Below are 26,150 nucleotides of genomic sequence, written 5' to 3'. Positions count from 1 at the left end.
CCACAGTTCAAAAGCATCAATTCTTCGGCGCTCAGCCTTCTTCACAGTCCAACTCTCACATCCATACATGACCACAGGAAAAACCATAGCCTTGACCAGATGGACCTTTGTTGGCAAAGTAATGTCTCTGCTTTTGAATATGCTATCTAGGTTGGTCATAACTTTCCTTCCAAGGAGTAAGCGTCTTTTAATTTCATGGCTGCAGTCACCATCTAGAGACATGCAAAAATAGGCCAGACAGGTTTCCTAGGACACCCTAAAGCAGAACAGTCTATGAAACCTTTCCTAAATTGAAATGGTGTAAAACCAAGGGGATATTAGCATAGGACACATCTTGCTAAGAATGTACAAAATAAATCAAGACAAAGCACAGATGCTCACAGAAGCAATTCTAAGCTACAGCAGCTTGATGCTGAGATGCTGAGGGTAATTCCCAGGGAAGGAGTTTGGTGGTACCACTCTTGTAGCTTGGGGGGTTTGCTGTTTCTCTAATTGTTCAGTCATTCAGTCATGTTTGACTCCTTGCAACCCCATGGACTGAAGCATGCCAGGCAACCGTGTCCTTCACCATCTCCAGAGCCTACTCAAACTCATGTCCATTGAATAGGTAACACCATCCAACCATCTCATCCCATGTTGCCCACTTCTTCTCCTGGCTTCAATCCTTCCCAGCATCAGGGTCTTTTCTAATAAATCAGCTCTACGCATCAGGTGGCCAAAGTATTGGGAGCTTCAGCTTCAGCATCAGCTCTTCCAGTGAATATTCAAGGTTGATTTTCTTCAGGGTTGCCTGGTTTGATCTCCTTCCAGTTTAAGGGACTCTCAAGAGTCTTCTCCAAAATCACAGTTCAAAATAATCAATTATTTAGTGCTCAACATTCTTTATGGTCCAACTCTCACATTCATACACGACTACTGGAAAAACAAGAGCTTTGACTATATGGACCTTTTCCACAAAGTAATGTCTCTGCTTTATAATAGATGTCTAGGTTGGTCATAGCTTTTCTTTCAAGGAGCAAATGTCTTTTAAGTTCATGGCTGCAGTCATTGTCCGCAGTGATTTTGGAGCACAAGAAAATAAAGTCTATCACAGTTTCCATTATTTCCCATCTATTTGCCATGAAGTGACAGGACCGGAAGCCATGATCTTTGTTTTTTGAATGCTGAGTTTTAAGTCAGCTTTTTCACTCTCCTCTTTCAACCTTCATTAAAAGGCTCTTTAGTTCCTCTTCACTTTCTGCCATAAGGGTGGTGTCATCTGTGTATGTGAGGTTATTGATTGTTCTCCCTGCAATCTTGATTCCAGCTTGTGCTTCTTCCAGTCCAGCGTTTCTCATGATATACTCTGCATATAAGTTAAACAAGCAGGGTGACAATATACAGCCTTGACGTACTCCTTCCCCAATTTGGAACTAGTCTGTCCCACGTTTGGTTCTAACTGTTGTTTCTTGACCCGCATACAGGTTTCAGGAGAGAGGTTAAGGTGGTTTTGTGTTCCTATCTCTTTAAGAATTTTCCACAGTTTGTTGTGATCTACATATTCAAAGGCTTAATGTAGTCAGTGAAGCAGAAGTAGATGGTTTCTTTTTTTTTTTTTTGAGTTCCCTTGCTTTTCCTATGATCCAACAGATGTTGGCAATTTAATCTCTGGTTCCTCTGCCTTTTCTAAATCCAGCTTATACATCTGGAAGTTCTCAGTTCACCTACTGTTGAAGCCTAGCTTGAAGGATTTTGAGTATTACATTGCCAGCATGTGAAATGAGCAAAACTTTCCAACATTCTTTGGCATTGCCTTTCTTTGGAATTAGAATTAAAACTGACCTTTCCCAGTCCTGTAGCCACAGCTGAGTTTTCCAAATGTGTTGACATACTGTGTGCAGCACTTTTACAGCATTATCGTTTAGGTTTTTAAACAGCTCACCTGGAATTCCATCACCTCAACTAGCTCTGTTCATAGTGATGCTTCCTAAGGCCTACTTCACTTCGCACACCAGGATGTCTGGCTCTAAGTGAGTGACCAGACCATCATGGTTATCTGGTTCATTCAGACCTTTTCGTGCAGTTCATCTGTGTGTTCTTGCCACCTCTTCTTAATCTCTTCTGCTTCTGTTAGGTACTTGCCATTTCTGTCCTTTACTGTGCCCATCTTTGCATGAAATGTTCCCTTGGTATCTCCAATTTTCTTGAAGAAATCTCTAGTCTTTCCCATTCTGTTGTTTCCCTCTATTTCTTTGCATTGTTCACTTGGGAAGGCTTTCTTACCTCTCCTTGCTCTTCTCTGGAACTCTGCATTCAGTTGGGTATATCATTTCCTTTCTCCTCTGCCTTTTGCTTCTCTTATCAGTTATTTGTAAAGTCTTCTCAGATAACAACTTTGCTTTCTTGCATTTCTTTTTCTTGGGGATGGTTATGATCACCATCTCCTGTACAATGTCACAACATTCCATTCATAGTTCTTCAGACACTCCGTCTACCAAATCTCATCCCTTGAATCTATTTGTCACCTCCACTGTATAATCATAAGGGCTCTGTTTTAGGTCATACCTGAATGGTCTAGTGGTTGTCCCTCTTGTTGTTCGGTTGCTCAGCAGTGTCTGACTCTTTGTGACCCCCATGGACTACAGCACACCAGCCTTCCCTGTCTTTCACTATCTCCCAGGGTTTGTTCAAACTCATGTCCATTGAGTCAATGATGCCATCCAACCATCTCATCCTTTGTCACCTCCTTCTCTGCCTAACCTCAATCTTTACCAGTGTAAGGGTCTTTTCCAATGAACTGGCTCTTTGCTTCAGGTGGCCAAAGTAAAGGAGCTTCAGCTCCAGCATCAGACCCTCCAGTGAACAGGGTTGATTTTCTTTAGGATTGATGAGTTTGATCTCCTTACTGTCCAAGGGACTCTCAAGAGCCTACCCCTCTCTTCAATTTAAGCCTGAATTTTGCAATAAGGAGCTCATGACCTGAGCCACAGTCAGCACTAGGTCCTGTTCTTGCTGATGTATAAAGCTTCTGCATCTTTGGCTGCAAATAATATAATCAATCTGATTTTGGTGTTGACCATCTGGTGATATTCACTGTAGAGTTGTATCTTGTGTGCACTAAGTTCTATGTTTAATAACATTAAGCATCAATGTTACTGGCCTGATTTCTATAACTATAATGTAGATAAGAGAATTCCCAGGTTTTAAAAAATAAATCCAAAAATGTTTAAGGAAAAGAGGGACATCAAGCCTATGATATTTAATTGAGAGATAAGAAGAAAAAAAACAAATTTGAAAGAATATCCTAAACAACTTTTCTGTGTAAAATTATGCTCCCCAAAATTAATAGACCTTTTTGACTTTGAAAAGATTAAATATATCTACACTTAAAAACAGACAATAAAATACACTTTTATGCATTCTACTTATAAGTCAGTAATAACATACTAACTGCATTTGAAGAGTTCCTTGTTTTTCTTGTATGTTACTAAGGGTTTGTTTTTATACTTTTGAGTGAAGGGACGTGGTTAACAATATATAAAATAAAAAATGATTTTATTTCTCAAGAAAATATTAGTCCCTACTTTTAAAAGAAAAGTCACCCCATGTGAAGAATTATCCAAATGCCTTCTATTACCAACAATGGGATTCATAATCACAATACAGCTTTGAACTTGAAAGAGTTAACTGCTGGCAGATAGAAGAATAAACAAAATATACTCTTAAAATCATTAAATACACAAATCATATAGTATAGGGAAATAAATATTTTTGATGTCAGCTGAAAACATTTATAGGATGATACATCCACTAAAATGACCCCAAATTAATAGGTTAGTGAAGTGAAATGTAGATGGTAAGCTTAGGGAAGTCAGACACCAAGATTCTATTGTATTGTCTGAAAAACTAGAAACTGAAAAGAATTACACAAATTCCATTTTATTCCTTATCCAAACTTCATATAACTCCTTTTATCAGTACTTAATGAAAAATTTACATACAAAATACTGGATTATTACTCAATATATGTTATAGGTACAGACTGAAACACCATGTATAATTATTAAAACTAACCCTCATTTAGAGAAAAACAATATATATACTTTGAGTCAATATTGCTTCTTGCCTCTATTACTGAAAAATAAAACTGAAAAATTAACATGCCAAAAATCATAACCTGCTTTTTACCTCTGGCTCTAAAGTGAAACAATTGGTTGAAATGTGAAAGCCATCTAGCCAGAAAGTCTGAATTCCACTTTCTCTTGGATTATATAAAAGTGAGTAAAACGTATCACACAAACATTATATTTTCTGAGTAACTAACTTAGCAATGGATTAACTGCATACCAAGCACAATACCACTATGTAATAGGGACACAGAGATAATATAAAATGAGTTTTTAAACGTAAGACAAAACTTTTCTCATCAAGTTCACATTCTACTTAGAAAGACAAGAGAACAATAACTTACAAAAACACGGACGGCTATCACCGTGAAGGTGCAAACGCTGCCTGAAGTCAGGATGGAAAGTACAAGTTTTAAGGCTGAATTTCCCCTCAGCTGAGATTTGAAAAATGCGTAATGGAGTGCAGAGGCACAGTAATGTCCAGGAAAGTAAACATCAGAAAAACGGGTGAAGAGTTGGGTTAATATAAAGAAGCGACTGGAGATGAGGTGTAAAGAAACAATATTGTGAATATCATAGAGAAGAACAAATGATCAAGTGAAAAAAAAAAGAGAGAAGATAAACTATTTAGGAATTATTACAACGGGTTAAGCTAAAGCAAAGATAAACACAACCAGACAATGGCAGTTCAATTATGGCTTTTAAATGCATAAGAGGTGACCACTGTTTATTCAACAGAATAAGTACATACTTGCTTTTGAGCACAAGAATCTGGGAGTCCACATTTGAATTCTGGTCCCATCACTTGCTGGCTTAACCTTTTACATGACTCTCTGGCCCTATGTCTTTTACTTCTCTGTAAAATGGATGTAATAGTACATACTTGAAAGAATGCTTAGGAGAGAATGAAAAACATTAGGGAAATTTCTTAGCAATATTCCTGATATAAATAAACTATTAAATATTAGTTATATATGTTTTTATTATAATTCCTGGAGCTTGGCTGACTAGAAAAATGTCAGAATCTTAAATGTGGACACAGAGAAAAAGAGAAGTAAAGATGTGGTAGAATATGAGAACCATGGTAGGATATTAAACCAGAAATATCCCTCAGGGTCAGAGCATAAAAGGCCTTGAATGTCTTGTCAAGGAGTTTTTACTTATTTCACAGATACTCTGGAAGCGATGAAAAATTTTGGAAATGGTCATAAAATCACTGAATTTTGAGGGAAGAAAATGTGTCTTTGTCTTCCGATAAAGGAGGTATAAAGGTGGATTACAAATGGAGAGACTGCATATAAGGAGGGTAATCGTTCACTAACTCAACAAATATTTAATAAAAATCCATTCCATTTTAGGGCTTCCCGGGTGGCTTGGTGGTAAAGAATCTGCTTGCCCATGTAGAAGAAATGAGCTTGATCCCCAGGTCAGGAAAAACTCCTGGAGAAGGAAACGGCAAGACCTTAGTTTTCTTGCTTGGGAAATCGTATGGACAGAGGAACCTGGGGTTACAGTCCATGGAATCACAAAAGAGTCGGACACAACCTAGCAACTAAACAACAAAGAACACCACATAACATTACAGGTAGTCTGTAACCTCCGTCAGCAGCCGAAGAGAAGAGGAATCACGAGGACCTAAACTAATAAGGGGAATGGAATACAAAGCAGGGCACAGATACCACACAACGTGGAGTCTGTCTGGGGCACAAGGGTTGAAGAAAAAGAAGAAGTCAAAGGTACCATAGAAATCGAGCCTAAAGATGCGGGTGAAGGGAGAACATTCTTTCACATAATAGTTACTGAATTTAGTTTATGAACATTAATTTGAATAATACTGGTCTACAGAAATGCTTAATAAGAAGTCAAAAGTAAGTTAAAATTGCTTAATAAAGTAGGCTGTTATACATACAATTTATGCAAAACATAAACTATATGCTAAATCTACAATTAAATGTTTATATAGTTGCTTTAAAGCTTAAAAGCATAGACCACGGTTATTGTAAAATTGGTAAATTTTATTTACTAAAATTTGAAAGAAAAAGCAATATACAAGGTATAGATAAAAGTATATGTGATTAAGAAAAAAGCTAACACTTACATTGAGGTCTTACGATATATAAAAATGGACCTTTGAAGAAAAGGCATTTCTTCCTAAATAATATGCTAAGACAGACTTGAATATGTTTATGAACTATTTACAGACAGTATTTATGCTGCTGCTTTCTTACACCCGCTCTACGCATTTCTAATATATAATTAACTTCGCCACCATCACTAAGTAGTTTTGAGATATGAAAAAGTGTGTATGTGAATTGGTATTTAGCTTGATTTTGCTTTTGAAAAAATCTGTAAGTATCAGAAAAAGATAAATACATGCTGAGAGTTTCTTAGTTAACCTCTAATTTTCTGTAGCATACTACATAAATGTTTTATATGTTTTAGAATATGAGTAGTACCCCCCAATTTAAATTCACCTCTTCATTGTCATCCTACGCCTGTCATTTGAAGCTAATAGGAATTCCTCAACATGTGTAGGTTTAGGGTTAGAGCCATTTTTGTCTTTAAATTATAACACCTTATCTTAACTTTTTAAAAAACAAATTGTGCCAGTTCCTTGCAACATAAAACCTAAAGTAAAACATGATGAGGAAGCTAAGCATTACATCAAGCAAAACTAAAGGGAAACATTGAACACTTTGGTGGTTTCTATCTTGCCCCCAATAGGTTAAGTATTATTATCTGGTCCCATCACTTCATGGCAAATAGATGGGGAAACAGTGGAAACAGTGGCTGACTTTATTTTTCTGGGCTCCAAAATCACTGCAGATGGTGACTGCAGCCATGAAATTAAAAGACACTTACTCCTTTGAAGGAAAATTATGACCAACATAGATAGCATATTAAAAAGCAGAGACATTACTTTGCCAACAAAGGTCCATTTAGTCAAGGCTATAGTTTTTCCAGTAGTCATGTATGGATATGAGAGTTGGACTGTGAAGAAAGCTGAGTGCCGAAGAATCGATGCTTTTGAACTGTGGTGTTGGAGAAGACTCTTGAGAGTTCCTTGGACTGCAAGGAGATCCAACCAGTCTATCCTAAAGGAGATCAGTCCTGAGTGTTCATTGGAAGGACTGATGTTAAAGCTGAAACTCCAATATTTGGCCACTTGATGTGATAAGAAGAGGTGGCAAGAATACACAGAATAACTGTACAAAAAAGATCTTTATGACCCAGATAATCACGATGGTGTGATCACTGACCTAGAGCCAGACAACCTGGAATGTGAAGTCAAGTGGGCCTTAGAAAGCACCACTACGAACAAAGCTAGTGGAGGTGATGGAATTCCAGTTGAGCTATTTCAAATCCTGAAAGATGATGCTGTGAAAGTGCTGCACTCAATATGCCAGCAAATTTGGAAAACTCAGCAGTGGTCACAGGACTGGAAAAGGTCAGTTTTCATTCCAATCCCAAAGAAAGGCAATGCCAAAGAATGCTCAAACTACTGCACAATTGCACTCATCTCACACGCTAGTAAAGTCATGCTCAAAATTCTCCAAGCCAGGCTTCAGCAATATGTGAACTGTGAACTTCCTGATGTTCAAGCTGGTTTTCGAAAAGGCAGAGGAACCAGAGATCAAATTGCCAACATCTGCTGGATCATGGAAAAAGCAAGAGAGTTCCAGAAAAACATCTATTTCTGCTTTATTGACTATGCCAAAGCCTTTGACTGTGTGGACCACAATAAACTGTGGAAAATTCTGAAAGAGATGGGAATACCAGACCACCTGATCTGCCTCTTGAGAAATTTGTATGCAGGTCAGGAAGCAACAGTTAGAACTGGACATGGAACAACACACTGGTTCCAAATAGGAAAAGGAGTTCATCAAGGCTGTATATTGTCACCCCGTTTATTTAACTTATAAGCAGAGTACATCATGAGAAACGTTGGGCTGGAAGAAGCACAAGCTGGAATCAAGATTGCCGGGAGAAATATCAATAACCTCAGATATGCAGATGACACCACCCTTATGGCAGAAAGTGAAGAGGAACTAAAAAGCCTCTTCATGAAAGTGAAAGAGGAGAGCGAAAAAGTTGGCTTAAAGCTCAACATTCAGAAAACGAAGATTTGGCATCTGGGCCCATTACCTCATGGGAAATAGATGGGGAAACAGTGCAAACAGTGTCAGACTTTATTTTTGGGGGCTCCAAAATTACTGCAGATGGTGACTGCAGCCATGAAATTAAAAGACACTTACTCCTTGGAAGCAAAGTTATGACCAACCTAGATAGCATATTCAAAAGCAGAGACATTACTTTGCCAACAAAGGTCCGTCTAGTCAAGGCTATGGTTTTTCCTGTGGTCATGTACGGATGTGAGAGTTGGACTGTGTAGAAGGCTGAGCGCTGAAGAATTGATGCTTTTGAACTGTGGTGTTGGAGAAGACTCTTGAGAGTCCCTTGGACTGCAAGGAGATCCAACCAGTCCATTCTGAAGGAGATCAGCCCTGGGATTTCTTTGGAAGGAAAGATGCTAAAGCTGAAGCTCCAGTACTTTGGCCACATCATGCAAAGAGTTGACTCACTGGAAAAGACTGTGATGCTGGGAGGGATTCAGGGCAGGAGGAGAAGGGGACGAGAGAGGATGAGATGGCTGGATGGCATCACTGACTCGATGGACATGAGTCTGGGTGAACTCCGGGAGTTGGTGATGGACAGAGAGGCCTGGTGTGCTGCGATTCATGGGGTCGCAAAGAGTCAGACAAGACTGAGCGACTGAACTGAACTGAACTGATGCGAAGAGCTGACTCCTTAGAAAAGACCCTGATGCTGCGAAAAATTGAAGGCAGGAGGAGAAGGGGACCATAGAGGATGAGATGGTTGGATGGCATCACCGACTAAATGGACATGAGTTTGGGTAAACTCTGGGAGTTGGTGGTGGAAAGGGAGGCCTGGCGTTCTGTGGTCCATGGGGTCACAAAGAGTCGGACATGACTGAGCAACTGAACTGAACTGAAAACCATTGAATAGTTTTTCTTCCTTTTTTTTTTAATTCCATAATATATATAGTGAACTTACTAATGAAAAGAAAGCATTCATGTGACACACTTCTCGGTCAAAAACTTACAAATCAGAGGTGGAGATAATCTACATTATGTCTAGGAGCCTAAAAACCATTAAACAAATGCAAAAAATCAGAGAAAAAATTTTAGTTGGTAAACTCTGCAATAAAAAGTGAGAAGGGAGATCATGAGGAAAGTGCCAAAGTCAGTCATGCATGGAAAAGTTCCCAGCTCTTAGAAATTCACTAATATCTCTAGCGGTTTCATGAGACAGCCCACAGACATTCTTGCAATAGGAATCTAAGAGAAAAGAGGAGTAAAGTGCATCTTCTAATAATCCACAAAGGTCATTCTAAAATACCTGATGATATCAGGGCCAAACAGTTTTCATAAACTCTTCTTGTCCTTAAAGTTCTTCTTGTCTTTTAAAGTTCCTTTTATGAGGACAAAAAGTATGAAAAGAGCTTGAAAGATGGAGTAGAAAAAGAAAACAGGGCTACGGAGCATTTGATGTAAAGAAACACCTCTACAACGTAAACAAAGGATATCAAAAAATTAGTATAGGGACTTCCCTGGTGCCAGTAGTTAGGACTCCATGCTCCCAATGCAGAGGCCGGGGTTCAATCCCTGGTCAGGGAACTAGATTCCACAGGCCACAACGAAGACTTAAGATCCCAAATGCTGCAGCTAAGACCCAACCCAGTCAAATATATTGTTTTTAATATTTAGTATAAAGAGAAGAGAAACTAGCTAAAAATAGTACAGAAACTGTGCACCGACTGTTTTTTTAACCAGGCAGATGAAACGAGCAGCTCCTTTTTAAAAGGCTCTCTCATTTTCTTAAATTTATATAAAAATGTCATTTAAGAGAATTTTAGGTCAAAGTATAGCTTCATGACTATACCCTATGCTAAATATCACCATATAAATGCAATTATTTATTTAGTGTCCTCGCTTTGAAATATTTAAAATCTCATATTGCAGTTTCTTGGCCACACAGGATGATATGTATACTCAGAAAATACACATTTTTAACTTTGTTGTGTCAAAATAATCCACAGAAACAAGATTTCCATATCCAGTGATTTTTGTTATCTGCATTTTTAGATTATTCAGGCCAATGCTCCCATTTTGAGAGAATTAAACTCTTACACTTAAGAAATGCTCAAGTTCATCTGGGTATAAATTTTCAACCTCTATGAACAATCTGCAATATGTAAGGAAAGTTTAAAATGAAAAAAATTTCTTATTTCAGCAGAGAGAAGGAAGAGTTCATTCATCTTCTTTACTATCCTCAAGTCTCAGAGAATAGCCCAGTGTGTTTAGTAAAGTTTTAACTGTTTCTGTAAAAGCCTGCTAGGGACAGATATTAATAGCATACCAAAAAGAAAAACATAAGTTTTGCTAATAAGAAACAAAGGTAAAAATAGAACTGTCACTATGTTGAAAGAACTCTTTATATCCCAGATTGAAAAATATTTATTTAACACTATTGAAAGTAAAAATACACAGAACGAAAATCATATAACTATACTATTTAAGAACCTAGAAAAAGAATAATAAAATGAACTAAAAGACATAAGCAAATACAAAATCGGATTTACTAAAACAATTTATGCATGCAATGTTAGAGGAAAAGAATTTATTTGTAACATCAACAAAACCCATTAGACATCTTGCAGTAAACTAAAAAAAAAGTAAGACCTAGATGAAGCAAATTATTCATACAAGATTTCATTTTTTAAGATTTTTTTAATGTGGATCATTTTTAAAGTCTTTACTGAATCTGTTACAATATGCATTCTGCTTTATGTTTTGTTTTGCTAGCCACAAGGCATTGGGATCTTAGTTCCCTGACTAGGGATCGAACCCACACCCCCGAACTGGAAGGTGAATCTTAACCACTGGACCACCAGGGAAGTCCCAAGACTGCATTTGTTTAAATGTCTGTATATTTCAGTATGGAGAGCTTTTGTCTTATGGTACATTTTATGAATAATGAAACAAAAAATATATCTAAATATATTAAAATATTTTTAAGATTAATAACATTATAGCTTAGTTTCTTATATTCAGAGAAAGTTGTGAAAACATGCAACTAATGGCAATCACATAAAATTAAGCTTGTAAACTGCCCTCAATTTCAAGGGCCTACCCAATACTCTCATGAAAACTAATCTTAGTCCGTGATTCTGTCATTCAGCTTCTGCCTGCCTGCTAAGTCGCTTCAGTCGTGTCCAACTCTGTGTGACCCCACAGACGGCAAGCCCACCAGGCTCCCCCGTCCCTGGGATTCTCCAGGCAAGAACACTGGAGTGGGTTGCCATTTCCTTCTCCAATGCATGAAAGTGAAAAGTGAAAGCGAAGTCCCTCAGTTGTGTCCAACTCTTGGCGACCCCATGGACTGCAGCCTTCCAGGCTCCTCCATCCATGGGATTTTCCAGGCAAGAGTACTGGAGTGGGGTGCCATCGCCTTCTCCGTCATTCAGCTTCCACATAACACTATTAAAGCACCTACACAATGTTCAGTTGATCCTAGAACAACAAATGTTTTGCTGATGCCAACCTTCTGTGCAACAGAAAAATCCTATATAATTTGTAGTCGGGCACTCCATATGTGCAGTTCCTCCAGATATCAGGTTCCTCCTACACACAGTTGCACATCCTCTATACACAAGACTCAATAAACTGCAGACAGTGTAGTACTACAGCATTTACTGTTTTAAAAGTTCATGTACCAGCGGACCTGCACAGCTCAAATCTCTGTTAAGTCAACTGTATATAAATTTAAGTCCTAACATACTACTTTGCATATAGTAAGTAGTCAATAATTGGGGAATTGAAGAATAATCCTTCACCACAAAGTAATACAGTATAATGAGTGTTGAATTGTTGTAGCACATTGAGCTGTTACTCTTATTCAATGAAATTTTCTCTACTTATTTTCTCGACAAAAATGTATCAGTCATATTGGAGATAATACAGCAAAAGCAATACTGTCCCACAAATATGATTCATACACTTATATTAAAATACTTAACCCTAATGACGTTCTAAATAATAATAATATGCAATATCAGCTTGCATTGTAAAGCTAGCATTTGCTAGAAACACATGTTATTTCCTGTTTGTTCAAGCCACACAATAAATGAAATTCAGCTGCATTTTGCAGGTGAGTAAAGGGAGACACTAAGAGGTGAAATAACTACCCAAGGAGACAGTGACAGTGCCAATATATGAATCCAATCAGTATGATTTCAAAGCCCAAACACTTAACAATGTTATGTTCTTTTATAGCTGCATATATATACAGACAGACAGACAGATAGATGTGTGTGTGCATGCTCAGTTGTGTCCAACTCTTTGTGACCCCATGGACTGTAATTCTCTGTCCATGGAGTTTTCTGGGCTAGAATACTGGAGTGGGTTGCCATTTCCTTCTCCAGGGGTTCCTCCTGACCCAGGGATTGAACCCATAGCTCTTATGTCTCCTGCACTGGCAGGCGGATTCTTTACAACAAGCATCACCTGGGAAGATAAATAGTTATCAGCACCAGAATAAGTATGTATCAAGGAATCTGACTGAACATTAATAACAAATAAAATAGCTTAATAATAAAGCACTCTCAATAGTTAATTGCACTAATAGAACAGCCATAAATATACCATAGTTTAAAAACAACTAACAAAAGTTTGTAAGTACGTTTATATATTTACAACAATGTTAAAGGGCTTTAGTAGGCTGAATTTTTAAAAGAATATCTACATCTACAGTACATTTAAGCCTTACCATTTAAATATAAATCTATTTCCTCACTTCCCTTAATACCACTATGGACTTTGAATTTTAATAAATGCAAATACTAAGGGAAAAATGAACTTTTCTCAATGAGGTGAATGAAAAAAAATGAAGAAATAAACTTTGCCTCTCATTTTTTTATAAATTGATTTTAGCCTTTGCCACATTAAATATAATTCACTGCATGTGGCATATTTTTGATTTAGTTAGATAACTAATGTGGCTATAAGAAATAAAAATGAATTTCATATATCACATCACCATAGAAAAGTCACAGACAGCAAAATATTATTTTGCCAAATTTGGGCAACAAGGAAACTATAAGGAATTATTTAAAGCTTCATAAACTACCAGAGAATGTGCAACAGCAAAAAAAGAAAGGTATTTATCTTTCATTCTCTTTAATTTTCTATTGCATTGTACCTCAGCTCTACAGATGTATAATGTCAGCAACAAAAATAATATGAAATAACTGAATTAATCTTAAACCTAGCAGAGAAGTATGATTCCCAAAGGGAAACATATTTCTAAAAGCACTCTGCCTGTCGGAATAATAATAACTTATTTTAATTTAAAACAGCTTTTAACTAATAGAGTTATTCAAAGTTCCTTTTGCCTATGTTGGCAAAAAAATTAAAATAATACTTTGGGTAATCTTCATGACATTATATTCTTGGATTATTAGATATGCACCAAAGCACAAGCAATAACAGAAAAACAGAGATAAACTGGACTTCATCAAAACTGAAAACTTTTGTGCCTTTAAGAACACTGTCTAGACAGTGAAAAGACAGCCTATACAACGGGAGAGAATACTTGCAAATCATATGTCTGATAAGGGCCTCGTAACTAGAATACGGGCTTCCCTGGTAGCTCAGTGGTAAAGAATACGCCTGCCAATGCAGGAGACGCAGGTTCGATCCCTGGGTTGGAAAGATCCCCTGGAGGAGGAAATGGCAACCTGCTCCAGTATTCTTGCCTGGGAAATTCCACAGACAAAGGAGCCTGATGGGCTACAGTCCAGGGGTCGCAAAAGAGTTAGACAGGACCTAGCAATTAAATAACAATGACTACAATATATGAAGAACTCAGAATTCAACAACAACAAAACCAAATAATCCAAATAAAAAGTGAACAAAGGACTTGAATAGACATTTCTCTAAAGACATACAAGTGTGAAACAGGCACATGAAGAGACCAAAAAAAAAAAAAAAAGAACAAATATTTGTACACCCATATTCATCACAATATTACTTATAATAGTCAAAAGATGTAAGCAACTCAAGTATTCAACAGATGAATGGATCAAAAAAATGTAGTATACATATACAACAGAATATTCAGCAATAAAAAGGAAGGATATTCTGACATATGTTAAAACATGAAAGAACCTTGAAGATGTCATGCTAACTGAAACAAGCCAATCACTCAAGGACAAATTTTGAAAATTCCACTTATCTGAGGTATCTAGACTAATGATATTCAAAGTGACAGAAAGTAAAAGAGTGGCGGCCCAGCAATTCCTCTTCTAGTTGATACATAAAACAACCAAAAACTTGAAATCCCCCCCAAAAAACATGTGCAGTAATGTTCTCAGTAGCAGTATTCACAATAGGCAAAAAGGGTGGGAAAAAAGCAATGTGCATCAATAAATAAATGGGTAAAACTACTGTGATACATGTATACAGTGGAATAATATTCATCAGTAAAAAGGAATGAAGTACTGATAGATACTACAACAAGAATTAATATTAAAAATATTATGGCTAAGTAAAAGAAGCCAGGCACAAAGTCACACATTTTATAATACCATTTATATGAAATATTCAGAACAAGTAAATACATAAAGCAGCTTAATGATTGCCAGGGGCTTGGAATACCTGCTTAATAAATATGATATTTTCTTCTGGAGTGACAAAAAAAATTTGGAACTTGATGGAGCCGATGGTCACACAATATTATAAAGGAACTAAATGCCACTGAATTGTAACCTAAAACGGTTAATATTATGCTATGTGAATTTGACCCCAATTTAAGAAAAACCCTTTAAAAATGGGGCTATGGATGGAAGCAATATATAAATAACAGGAAAATATTAAGCAAATTACTTCACAAAATCCCCATGCACTATTATATAGGCATTAAAATAATTTGGAGAGCATAAATAAAATAACTTTTATAAAAGTAAATTAAAACAATTATATATAAATATTTGAAAGGTTGCAAACACATAAAAATTGCAATGTAAAAAAAAAACAAAAAAACCCAGAGATGGTTTTTTTCCTTAAAGGCATGGAAACAAAGCATTTACATGTGTGTGTGTGCATGTGTGTGTGTATGTGTGTGTCTGTGCTCAGTAGCTCAGTCATGTCTGACTCTGTGCTGTCCATGGAATTTTCCCGTCAAGAATACTAGAGTGGGTTTCCCTTTCTTACTCCTGGGATATTCCCAAACCAGGGATCAAATCTGTGTTTCCTGCATGGGCAGGCAGAATCTATCAGCCACACCACCTGGGAAGCCCTGTAAATAATCATTATCTATCTAATCTATCGAAATACATTTTTTTGTCCAGTGAAATTTTTGGCTAAAGAAAATTTAGTAGTAAAAAGCTTTGGAAAACAGGATGGTTCTTTTTACTCAACAAACATAAAATAACAAAATATAATACTATGATTATAATAGACAAGCTCTGAATGTTTTGGATTCCATTGTACAGGTATCTCCTGCAGCTTCTTTACACATTGAACACAGCACTAAGCTGTGGCTTTTGGCTAAGGGTTCCTGGATCCTCCCTGTTCACATTAACACTACTTCTGCATTGATAGTCAAGAATTAGGTCTAAGAATCAGATATTTTTTGCCTGTTAGTAGCAGTATAATCTTGAGCATTTTACTTAACTTCTTTGTATATTTGGCTATACCTAAAAAGGAAGCAATTGTGACTCCTCCCTTACAGTTGTCTTGAAATGAGACAATGAATATAAGCTATGAGTACAGTACCTCAAGCACAGAAAATGCAAGCGTCAACCAATTCATGTGTTAGAGCCTCAATCAGGGCACAGCAAAATTTCCATTCAGCAGAAATGAATGGAAACCTGCTACCGCCAGTTTCATTGACTCTAGGACATAGCTCATCATTCTGTCTTTCTCAACTCTGAGTGTAAATGTGAGTCGTTTGGGCAGACTTAAAGAACCAAGAATCACCCTAGGACCTAAACTAAGAGATTGATTTCATTATTTTAGGGAGTGGCCTATACATCCATATTTTTAAAAAAGCTTTCCAGGTGGTTTTAAAATGCAGGTAGTATTAAAATTTTTGTCCAGATCAGCCCTAGGCCCAGTTCTCTCTAAAGATTCTGCATCTTACCACAGCTTTTCTGTGAGTGCTATTCAGACACTCTCCATTTAGAAGTAGAGTAAAGATTTAAGGAACAAGGACCAACTTAGAAATGAAGACAGTTATTGAAAAATTACAACTTGAAAGAAATTTTTTTAAAGAAAGACCAAAATTTCTTTTTCAAAAAATAGGAAGAAAAAAGTAGCAAGACAGAGAAAGAAAACAGATAAAAGGATTTCAGGATCAAAAACCTGAGATGGTAATAGTTAGCACTTAGAATGCTCTTGTAATGTACTTTAATTCCTATTACATGTGCCTCCATTACACATGATCTCACTTGATCTTTACAACAATCCAATGAAGTATTATCATTTCACTTTTACATATGAGAAAAATGAAGCACTCTCTAAGGTTAAGTGAATTACCCAAAGCCATACATTTAAATAGTGGCAGAGCTGGAATTTCAGCCAACAACTGATTCCAAACCCATTCTCTTAAACCTTATGTTTGTCAAAAACAAACAAAAACTTACCAGATATAAGGCATACACAAAATCTTTATTTCTTATTTCTAAATTAAAATGTAAAGTGATCACTTACTATTATTAAAAATAAGTTATAAGCAGTGATTTTTTTTCAGAATACTGAGATGACACATAATTTCTAAATTTAATTTGTCTGCATTTGCTAAGTTTCCTATAGCAAATATGTATTCATTTTCAAATAAGAAAAAGTAGGAGTTTCTTAAAGCAAGTATATCACAGAATTTTTATAGTTCATAGCCCTCAATAAATACATATTATCTTCCAAAAATGCTCAATGAAAAAAACTTCTTTAATAAAATATATTTTCCACAAGGGGCTCATCTTTCTTAATTTTCTTTCCTATAGTAAAACTACATTGAAGTGAAAGAAAAAATAATTACCTGTACACTGTCCTCCATTGGTTGGATCTCCATAATAACCTGGCATGCAGTCTTGACACTGCTTTCCTGTGGTAAGATTTTTACACTGTTCACACACATTATTATTGATGCAAGTGCTATGTCCATTACACTGGCAAGCTAAAGAAAATAGTAAAAAAAAAAAAAAAAGGTTGATAATATCTACATAACAATATCAAGTATAACTGCCATAAAGACGAAGAATTTATTTTACAATCTGAATGACAGCAAAGTACAAATGGCATTTCCCAAGTGTTTTTTCTTTATTTTTTAACATACATCTCAAAATATTAACATGGGATAAATTTTGCTTATGATCTGTAAAACATAACGGCTAAAAATTAAAGTGAAACATAAAAGTTATAGCTAAGGAGAGAATGAAAAGTCAAAGTGTTATTTGCTTAGTCATTCGACTCTTTTCAACCCCAGGGACTGTAGCCCACCAGGCTCCTCTGTCCATGGAATTCTCTAGGCAAGAATAATGGAGTAGGTAGCCATTCTCTTCTCCAGGAGATCTTCCCAAACCAGGGATAAAACCTGGGTCTCCCAAACTGCACCCAGATTCCTTACCATCTGAGCCACCAGGAGGGAATACTTTTTAACATAGTCCTTAAAGATGCATGTGACTGTTATGTCTATTAAGTTAACACAAGAATAAATAACATAGCTCTGATAAAAATGCTAAAATGTTTCATTTGTCCTTAGGTATAATAAAAAAGGATCAATAAACAGAGAAAACTGTGTGATGCTAAGGCCTTACTTCAAGAAAATACATCGGTGTAAAATTTAACATAGTACTTTTAAATTAATTTGTATAAATGTTTATCTTCTTGGGCAAGAAAAGCTTCAAGGCTTACTAGAAATTTTACTTGAAATGTGAACTAAAACAAAGAAATTTGAAGCATGAGATATTTTATATCTTGATATCAGATCTAATATATTTTCATATTAATATTACAATAGAATTTTAAAATTTCAGATGAGAAGTAAAGTTTATATATGAAAGCTCCTGTTTATTGCCTATTGGGGGCATAATATTAACTTTGGTAACTTTTTGTAGAAACATCATTTTCATTATTATTACAACTATGCATTTAATTAGCGCCCTCACCTCAAACCAGTAAAGCCACTATTATTAAATCGATTGCAATAGTCTGTGCTGTTATCTATTCTGCTTTGTCAGTTCACATACTGCATCAGTTTTCTTAAATATTGTAATTACTACCCCACTGCAAGATAGAACACCAAGTGGTATATATGAATTATGTAATTTAATCCTCACAACAGTTTTGTATAGAAGGTACTATTGTCAGGATTGTTTCCAAGATCAAGAAGCCAGGATTAAGCAACACATCTAATCAGTAGCAGCAACAAACACACAATCAGGATGTATGAAGCAAAGATCAGATATTAAATTTCACACATACTCTATGTACAAAATTTGAAAGTAAGAGGGAAATCCCAAGAGACTAGGTCATCAACATGAGTTAACATCAATATACATCTGTATATTCTACAGAAAAATTCTACTATAACATAGTATAAAAACGGCATGCAGCCATCAAGGAAAAATGTACAATAATCTTACTCCTAATAAAACTGAGAGAATTACAATATAGTTTTCAAACTTTATATTACAAAACAGCTTGGAGAAAATTTAATAACAAGAAAACCATTCATAATAAAGTAAGTAAAGTAAGAAATCAAACATTGCATCTAAGTGAAATGAAGTGAAAGTTGCTTAGTTATGTCTGACTCTTTGTGACCCCTTGGACTATACAGTCCATGGAATTCTCCAGGCAAGAATACTGGAGTGGGTAGCCTTTCCCTTCTCCAGGGGATCTTCCCAACCCAGGGACCAAACCCAGGTCTCCTGCATTGCAGGCGGATTCTGTACCAGCTGAGCCACAAGGGAAGCCCAAGAATACTGGATTCAGTAGCCAACCCTTCTCCAGGGGATCTTTCTGACCCATATCTAGAATGACCACACTTATGTTTTGAAATGTATAAATATGCCCATGAAAAATGGTGGTTATCTTTAGTAAGATTTTTCTACATCATCAATTTTCTACTATAAATTCATATTACTACTATAATAAGAAAAAACAATGATAAGAACTTTAATTTTTTAAAATTGTGCTTAAATTTTTAAGTCATTTTTTATAGAAAATTTTATGTAAGGCCACTAGGGTTGATTCACTCAGGTAAAAAAACAAAATTTATTGAGTTCTTACTACATGTAAAGTATTACCTGAAAAAGTCAGAATAAGAGATAGGTTACTACAAGTATTTTTATGAAACCCCTGGCTACATTTTTTTCATCAGAAACATAAATGCCTTAACTTCTGAATAAAATTACTAAATTTAGTAATCTCATCTAATATCCTCCTCAAAGATTACCAATGAAATAATAAGAAAACTTGCCAGCAACAACAGGAATTGTAGTCTGATGTTGTTGTTGTAGTTGTTCAGTCTCTCATTTGTGCCCTACTTTCTGAGACACCATGGCCTGCAGCACACAGGCTTCCCTGTCCTCCATCATTTCCCGGAGCTTGCTCAAACTCATGTCCTTGACTTGGTGATGGCCATCCATCTTGTCCTCTGTCATCTGCTTCTTATCCTGGCTTCAGTCTTTCCCAGCATCAGGGTCTTTTCTAATGATTTGGCTCTTCATATCAGGCGGCCAAAGTATTGGAGCTTCTGCTTCAGCATAAGTCCTTCCAATGAATATTCAGGCCTGATTTCCTTTAGGATTAACTGGTTGGATCTCCTGCAGTCCAAGGGACTCTCAAGAGTCTTCTCCAACACCACAGTTCAAAAGCATCAGTTCTTCAGAGCTCAGCTTTCTTTATAGTCCAACTCTCACATCCATACATGACTACTGGAAAAACCACAGGTTTGACTAGATGCACTTTTATTGGCAAAGTGATGTCTCTGCTTTTTAATACACTGTCTGGGTTTGTCATAGTTTTTCTCCCAAAGAGCAAGAATCTGTTAATTCCATAGCTACAGTCACCATCTGTAGTGATTTTGGAGCCCAAGAAAATAAAGTTTGTCATTGTTTCTATTGTTTTTTCATCTATTTGCCATGAAGTGATGGGATCAAATGCCATGATCTTAGTTTTTTGAATGTTGAGTTTTAAACCAGTTTTTTCACTCTCCTCTTTTATCAAGTGGAGAAGGCAATGGCACCCCACTCTTGCCTGGAAAATCCCATGGATGGAGGAGCCTGGTAGGCTGCAGTCCATGGGGTCGATAAGAGTCGGACACAACTGAGCGACTTCACTTTCATTTTTCATTTTCATGCACTGGAGAAGGAAATGGCAACCCACTCCAGTGTTCTCGCCTGGAGAATCCCATGGATAGAGGAGCCTGGTGGGCTGCCGTCTATGAGGTCGCACAGAGTCGGACACGACTGAAGTGACTTAGCAGCAGCAACAGCTTTTATCAAGAGGTTCTTTCATTCCTCTTCAGTTTCTGCCATAAGAGTGCTGTCATCTGCATATTATCTGAGGTTATTGATATTACTCCCAGCATTCTTTATTTCAGCTTGTGCTTCATCCAGTACAGCATTTCACAATAATAAGTTAAATAAGCAGAGTGACAATATACAGCCTTGACATAATCCTTTCCCAATTTGGAACCAGTCTGTTGTTTATCTGGTTCTAACTGTTGCTTCTTGACTGGCGTATGTGTTTCTAGGAGGCAGGTAAGGTGGTCTGGTATTCCCATCGCTTTAAGAATTTTCCACGGTTTGTTGCGACCCACACAGTCAAAGGCTTTAGTGTAGTCAATGAAGCAGAAGTAGATGTTTCCCTGGAATTCTCTTGCTTTTTCCATGATCCAACAGATGTTGGGATGACAACCACATAAATAAAACTAGAAAGTAGAAACCTACTATATCTCTTGGAATTAAAGGAGGACTTCTGGCATAACGCCACTGAACTGTAACCTTCCTAAAAGTGAGAAGTTCTGAAGGCAGCTCTGGGTTATGGTGCAATCCAGAAGCACATCATTGGTAGCCTCCATACTGCTGCTAGAATGTGATAGGGCAAAGTCTAAGGTTCCAAGTAATGGATATACCATACAGAAGGCTGATATAATTTAGACCTAACTGCAGCAAAATTTCCAGAAAAAAAAATATATATGGTCATTCTTGAAGTTTGTAACTAGTATGGCAAAGAAGGCATGTGATAGAGAGCAGGACCCAGGAGTAACAACTGTATCAAACATACAGGAAAAGGATACACCACGAAACCTAGGACGATGCTCTATTCTCCACTACCGTCAGCTTGTTGGATCAAAGGGTAATGTAAGCTTGTACCTAACAGTTCTTCCAGGATCCACTGTTACTTGAACAGTTCTAGTAACAATTTGGTTCTGTAACATGAGTGAAACTAAAGAGAAGTCATCCATATTGTTTTGTTTAAATTTTAAAACTAGTGCAGATGGCTCTTCACATATATACATACAAACAGAAAAAAACTCAAAATAGAACATCATGAAAAATACATTTGATATGCAAATAAAATACATAGTTTTGAAAAATATGTGTTCTCTAAAACAGATGTAAGACATTAAAAAATATATGCTTGGCATTCTCAATAAAATTCAAAAAAATACACACAGAAAGTCAAGACTAAAATTTACCCAAAAGTTTTTTTTTCAAAACATAGTCCTTTAAAAGAAAAGGGAATTATCATTGCTAAAAATAAAACTGGGATTCAAAAGAAGAATGTTAAAGAGAAGCTGGAGCTAGTGACAGAACTTTACTATACATGGGACTAGGCAAGCAGAGCTAGTGGGTTTGGGTTTCAAAACCCAGATGACCAGGAGATATAATCTCTGGCATACTTAAGAGATAACCTGAACCATATTTATAATGCTTAAAGCCTTCAAGTGTAGCCTCTCTCTGTGTAAAAGGTATTGCTGCTGCTGCTAAGTCGCTTCAGTCATGTCCAATTCTGTGCGACCCCACAGACGGCAGCCCACCAGGCTCCCCATCCCTGGGATTCTCCAGGCAAGAACACTGGAGTGGGTTGCCATTTCCTTCTCCAATGCATGGAACTGAAAAGTGAAAGTGAAGTCACTCAAGTCATGTCCGACTCTTAGCGACCCCATGGACTGCAGCCTACCAGGCTCCTCCATCCATGGGATTTTCCAGGCAAGAGTACTGGAGTGGGGTGCCACTGCCTTCTCCAGTAAAAGGTACTAAAATACATCAAAGCCCAAAGAAGCAGAAAAGAACATTAAGTCCACTGGCATATTGCATAGAAGACAAAAGTCACTTATGAGAGCCTGTGCCAATCAGATGGGTTGGGTTGAAATTCACATTGTCTATATGGTAGAGAAACCTCAACATTAAACAACAGGATTAAAACCTGCTCTGTAAATAAGAAAAGCCTCATGCAGCTTGCAAAAGCAGTTTTAAATGACCTCTTGAAATATTTCTTCAACTCAGGTCACACAAGTATGTCAGGCTCTGCAGACCATGGAATCTCTTCACAACTACCATTGCTGCCTTTGTAGGGCAAAAGTAATCACATACAATATGCAGACAATTGATAATAGCTATAACCCAGTAAAATTATATTCATAAAAATAGGCAATCAACAGGTTTGGCCATCAGACCTTGGTCTGCAAATCCTTGATACAGAAAAAAAACAACAACACTTACTGAATTAAACCTCAAAATGAATAATTATAAGCCGCATAAAGGAGAGTCAGGAAAAAGAGAGGGAGATAATAAAAATGAGAACTGACACCCTAAGAATTTGAGTAAAAGGACAGTTACAAGACAATAAAAGTATTCAAAACAAAAGCAAAAAAACTGAGAAAACCAAGTTTAAGGAAGTAAAGGTGGGTATTACTAGATTACAGTCTCATCAAAAAGAAAATATCAAAAAATATAAAAATTATAAAAAATAACTAATGGAAGCGATAAAAACAGAACAATAACTGAAATGAAGGACGTCCCTGATGGCCCAGTGGTTAAGGCCCAATACTTCCACTGCAGGGGGCACAGGTTCAATCCCTGGCTGGGGAACTAAGATCCTGCATGCCATGCAGTGTGGCTAAAAGAAACAAAAAGTAAACAGAATTCTACAAATACTGGGGGGAAAAGCATTACAAAAACTGAAATGAAAATATACTACAGAGAGAGATTCAACAGTTAATCTGAACTGTCAGAAGAATTAGAAAATGTGAAGAGAGATCAATAGAAACCATGTCAGCTGAAGGACAGAGAAAATAAAATGAAGAAAAATGAACAAAGCCTCAGTGGGAAACCATGAAAAGAGCCAATCTATATGTAATGGGAATGTTGGGGGGATAGGAAAGAGACGAAGGCTAAAATTTACTTGAAGAAATAATTCCTTAAAAGTCACCAAATTTGATAAAAATATTAATCTACACATCCAATAAGCCTGAATATTCATTGGAAGGACTGATGCTGAAGCTGAAACTCCAACACTTTGGCCACCTGATGAAAAGAACTGACTCATTTGAAAAGACCCTGATGCTGGGAAAGACTGAAGGCGGGAGGAGAAGGAGACGACAGAGGATGAGATGGTTGGATGGCATCACCGACTCAATGGACACGAGTCTGAGTAAACTCTGGGAGTTGGTGATGGACAGGGAAGCCAGACGTGCTGCAGTCCATGGGGTCACAGAGTCACACACAACTGAGCAACAGAACTGAACCAAGAAGCCTAATGAACTTTAACCACAATACATATGAAGAGATTGACAAATACATTATAATAAAAGTGATGAAAGGCAAAGACAAGTAGAAAATCTTGAAAGCAGCAGGAGAAAATATTACTTCTCACTTACAAAAATCCCAATAAGATTAATAACTAACTTTTAATCAAGAAAAATGGAGGTCAGTAGGCATTAGAATAATATATTCAAAGTTCTCAAAAAAAAAACACATAGTCAACCAAAAATTTTCTACCAACAAAACCATTTCTCAAAAATTAAAGCAGAACATTCACAGATAAACAAAAATTGAGAGAATTCACTGCCAGGAGATATACCTTACAAGAAATACTAAAGCAAGCTCTTTAAGGAGAAAGCATGTGATACAAGACAGTAATTTAACTCCACAAAATAAAACAAAGAGCACCAATAACATAACTGTCATTATAAAAGAAGGTAAAAACATGTATTTTGTCTCCTTTCTTCTTTTACCTGATTTTTACAGGTTGCATTTTAAATGATATAAGGGTATTATTAATAACAGCACAGAGGAAGTGCATGGGGGAAAAAAATCTATATTGCTCTAAGGATATAATGTGGTATTACTGGATGGTAACACAGATTCACAGGAACAAATGAAGAAAACTAGAAACGGTAAATACAAAGATTAACAAAAGCTAAAAGTAAATACTCATCCTCCTTTTTTCCCTCAGATTCTTTAAAAGACATGAAATTATATAAAGTGATAACTGTAAAATGTACTCTTTGGTTTGCAACATATATCAATGTAATATATATGACGATACCACAAAAAGAGAAGAAATTAGACCTATAAAAGTAATATCATTTTATCTCACTGGAATTATGTTAGCATAAATGAAGCATATTTTAATAAGTTAAGATATATAAAGAAAACCCTGGAGTAACCACTAAGACTATAGCTCATAAAATATAATGAAAAAGTTATTAAAAATTAAAATGCGATATTATAAAATATTTACTTACTGCAAAATAAATACATGAAAAGTGGAAGAACCAAATTCATCATATACAGGGGAAAAATAACATAAATCAAATTACATAAAAAATAACATTAAATGTGAATAGATCAAATGATTCAATCAAAAGGCAGAAAAGACAGACTAGATGAAAGACAAAGAGCTAACTATGTATCCTTTACAGGAGACACATGTAAATATTTACATACAAACAGCAACCACAAGAAAGTTGGGATGGCGTTTAAAATGTTACCAGAGATGAAGAGGGACATTTTATAATGAAAAAGAGGACAATCCATCAATAAGATATAAAAATTGTAAACATACATGAATCTAACAACAGAGTCTTAAACAACATGGAGCAATCACTGCCAGAAATTAAAATAGAAATAAAGAATTCAACTCTAAAAATAGTGGGAGACTTCAATACTTCACTTTCAATACTGAATAAAAGAACTAGACAGATGATCAGCAAGGGATTAGAAGACTTAGAAAACGCTATAAACCAGTTGGACCAAATAGAAATAAATTAAAAAATCCATTTAACAACAGAATATACTTTATTCTCAATTACACATAAAAAACTCATCAGGTCTTAAACCTCAAAAAATTTAAAAGGACTGAAGTAATATAAAGTATGTTCTCTAACTACAACTGAATGAAATTCGAAATGTATGGAAAAACCACAAATTATGGAAATTAAGCTACACATTTCTAAGTAACAAATGGATCAAAAACAATCCTAGGAAACTTAAAAATTACTTTCAGGTAAACTAAAATAAAGCATAACATACCAAAAATCTTACAAGATGCGGCCAAAAGACTGTTCAGAAAGAAATTTATATTGTAAAAGCCTTCATTCAAAAACAAAAAAGGTCTCATATCAACCTAACTTTGCACCTTAATAAACTAAAAAATTAATAGAAAACTAAACTGAAAGCATGCAGAAGAAAGGAAATTAATAAAAATCAGAGTGAAAATAAATAAAATGCAGAGCAGGAAAAGAATAAAGAAAATTAATAAAGCCAAATACAAACTGTTCTTTGCAATGTGCAACAAAATCAACAAAGCTTTAGCTAGACTAACAAAGAAATTTAAGAAGACACATTATTAAAATCAGTAATGAAAGATGAGACATACTACTGATAAAGACTGGGAAGAAAGACTGTAGGGAAACACTATGAGCAGCTGCATGTCAACAAAGCAGATA

General features: G+C 36.1%; 1 protein-coding gene across 6 annotated transcripts in view; it reads right to left on the bottom strand.

The window, feature by feature from the left end:
• Nucleotides 1-26,150, bottom strand: part of ATRNL1 (attractin like 1) — an 802,849-nt gene that overhangs the window by 563,300 nt on the left and 213,399 nt on the right. For 5 of the 6 annotated variants that reach the window (XM_061403577.1, XM_061403579.1, XM_061403580.1 and 2 more), the window contains one exon: nucleotides 17,226-17,363. In XM_061403577.1, coding sequence (XP_061259561.1) covers nucleotides 17,226-17,363 — 138 coding nt within the window. Of the gene's footprint in view, nucleotides 1-17,225; nucleotides 17,364-26,150 lie in introns of those variants that run through there. The other variant, XM_061403582.1, reaches the window with a different exon arrangement.

Source organism: Bos javanicus, chromosome 26 (assembly GCF_032452875.1).
Source record: "Bos javanicus breed banteng chromosome 26, ARS-OSU_banteng_1.0, whole genome shotgun sequence".
NCBI lineage: Eukaryota > Metazoa > Chordata > Mammalia > Artiodactyla > Bovidae > Bos > Bos javanicus.
This window is presented reverse-complemented; position numbering and strand designations above follow the sequence as displayed.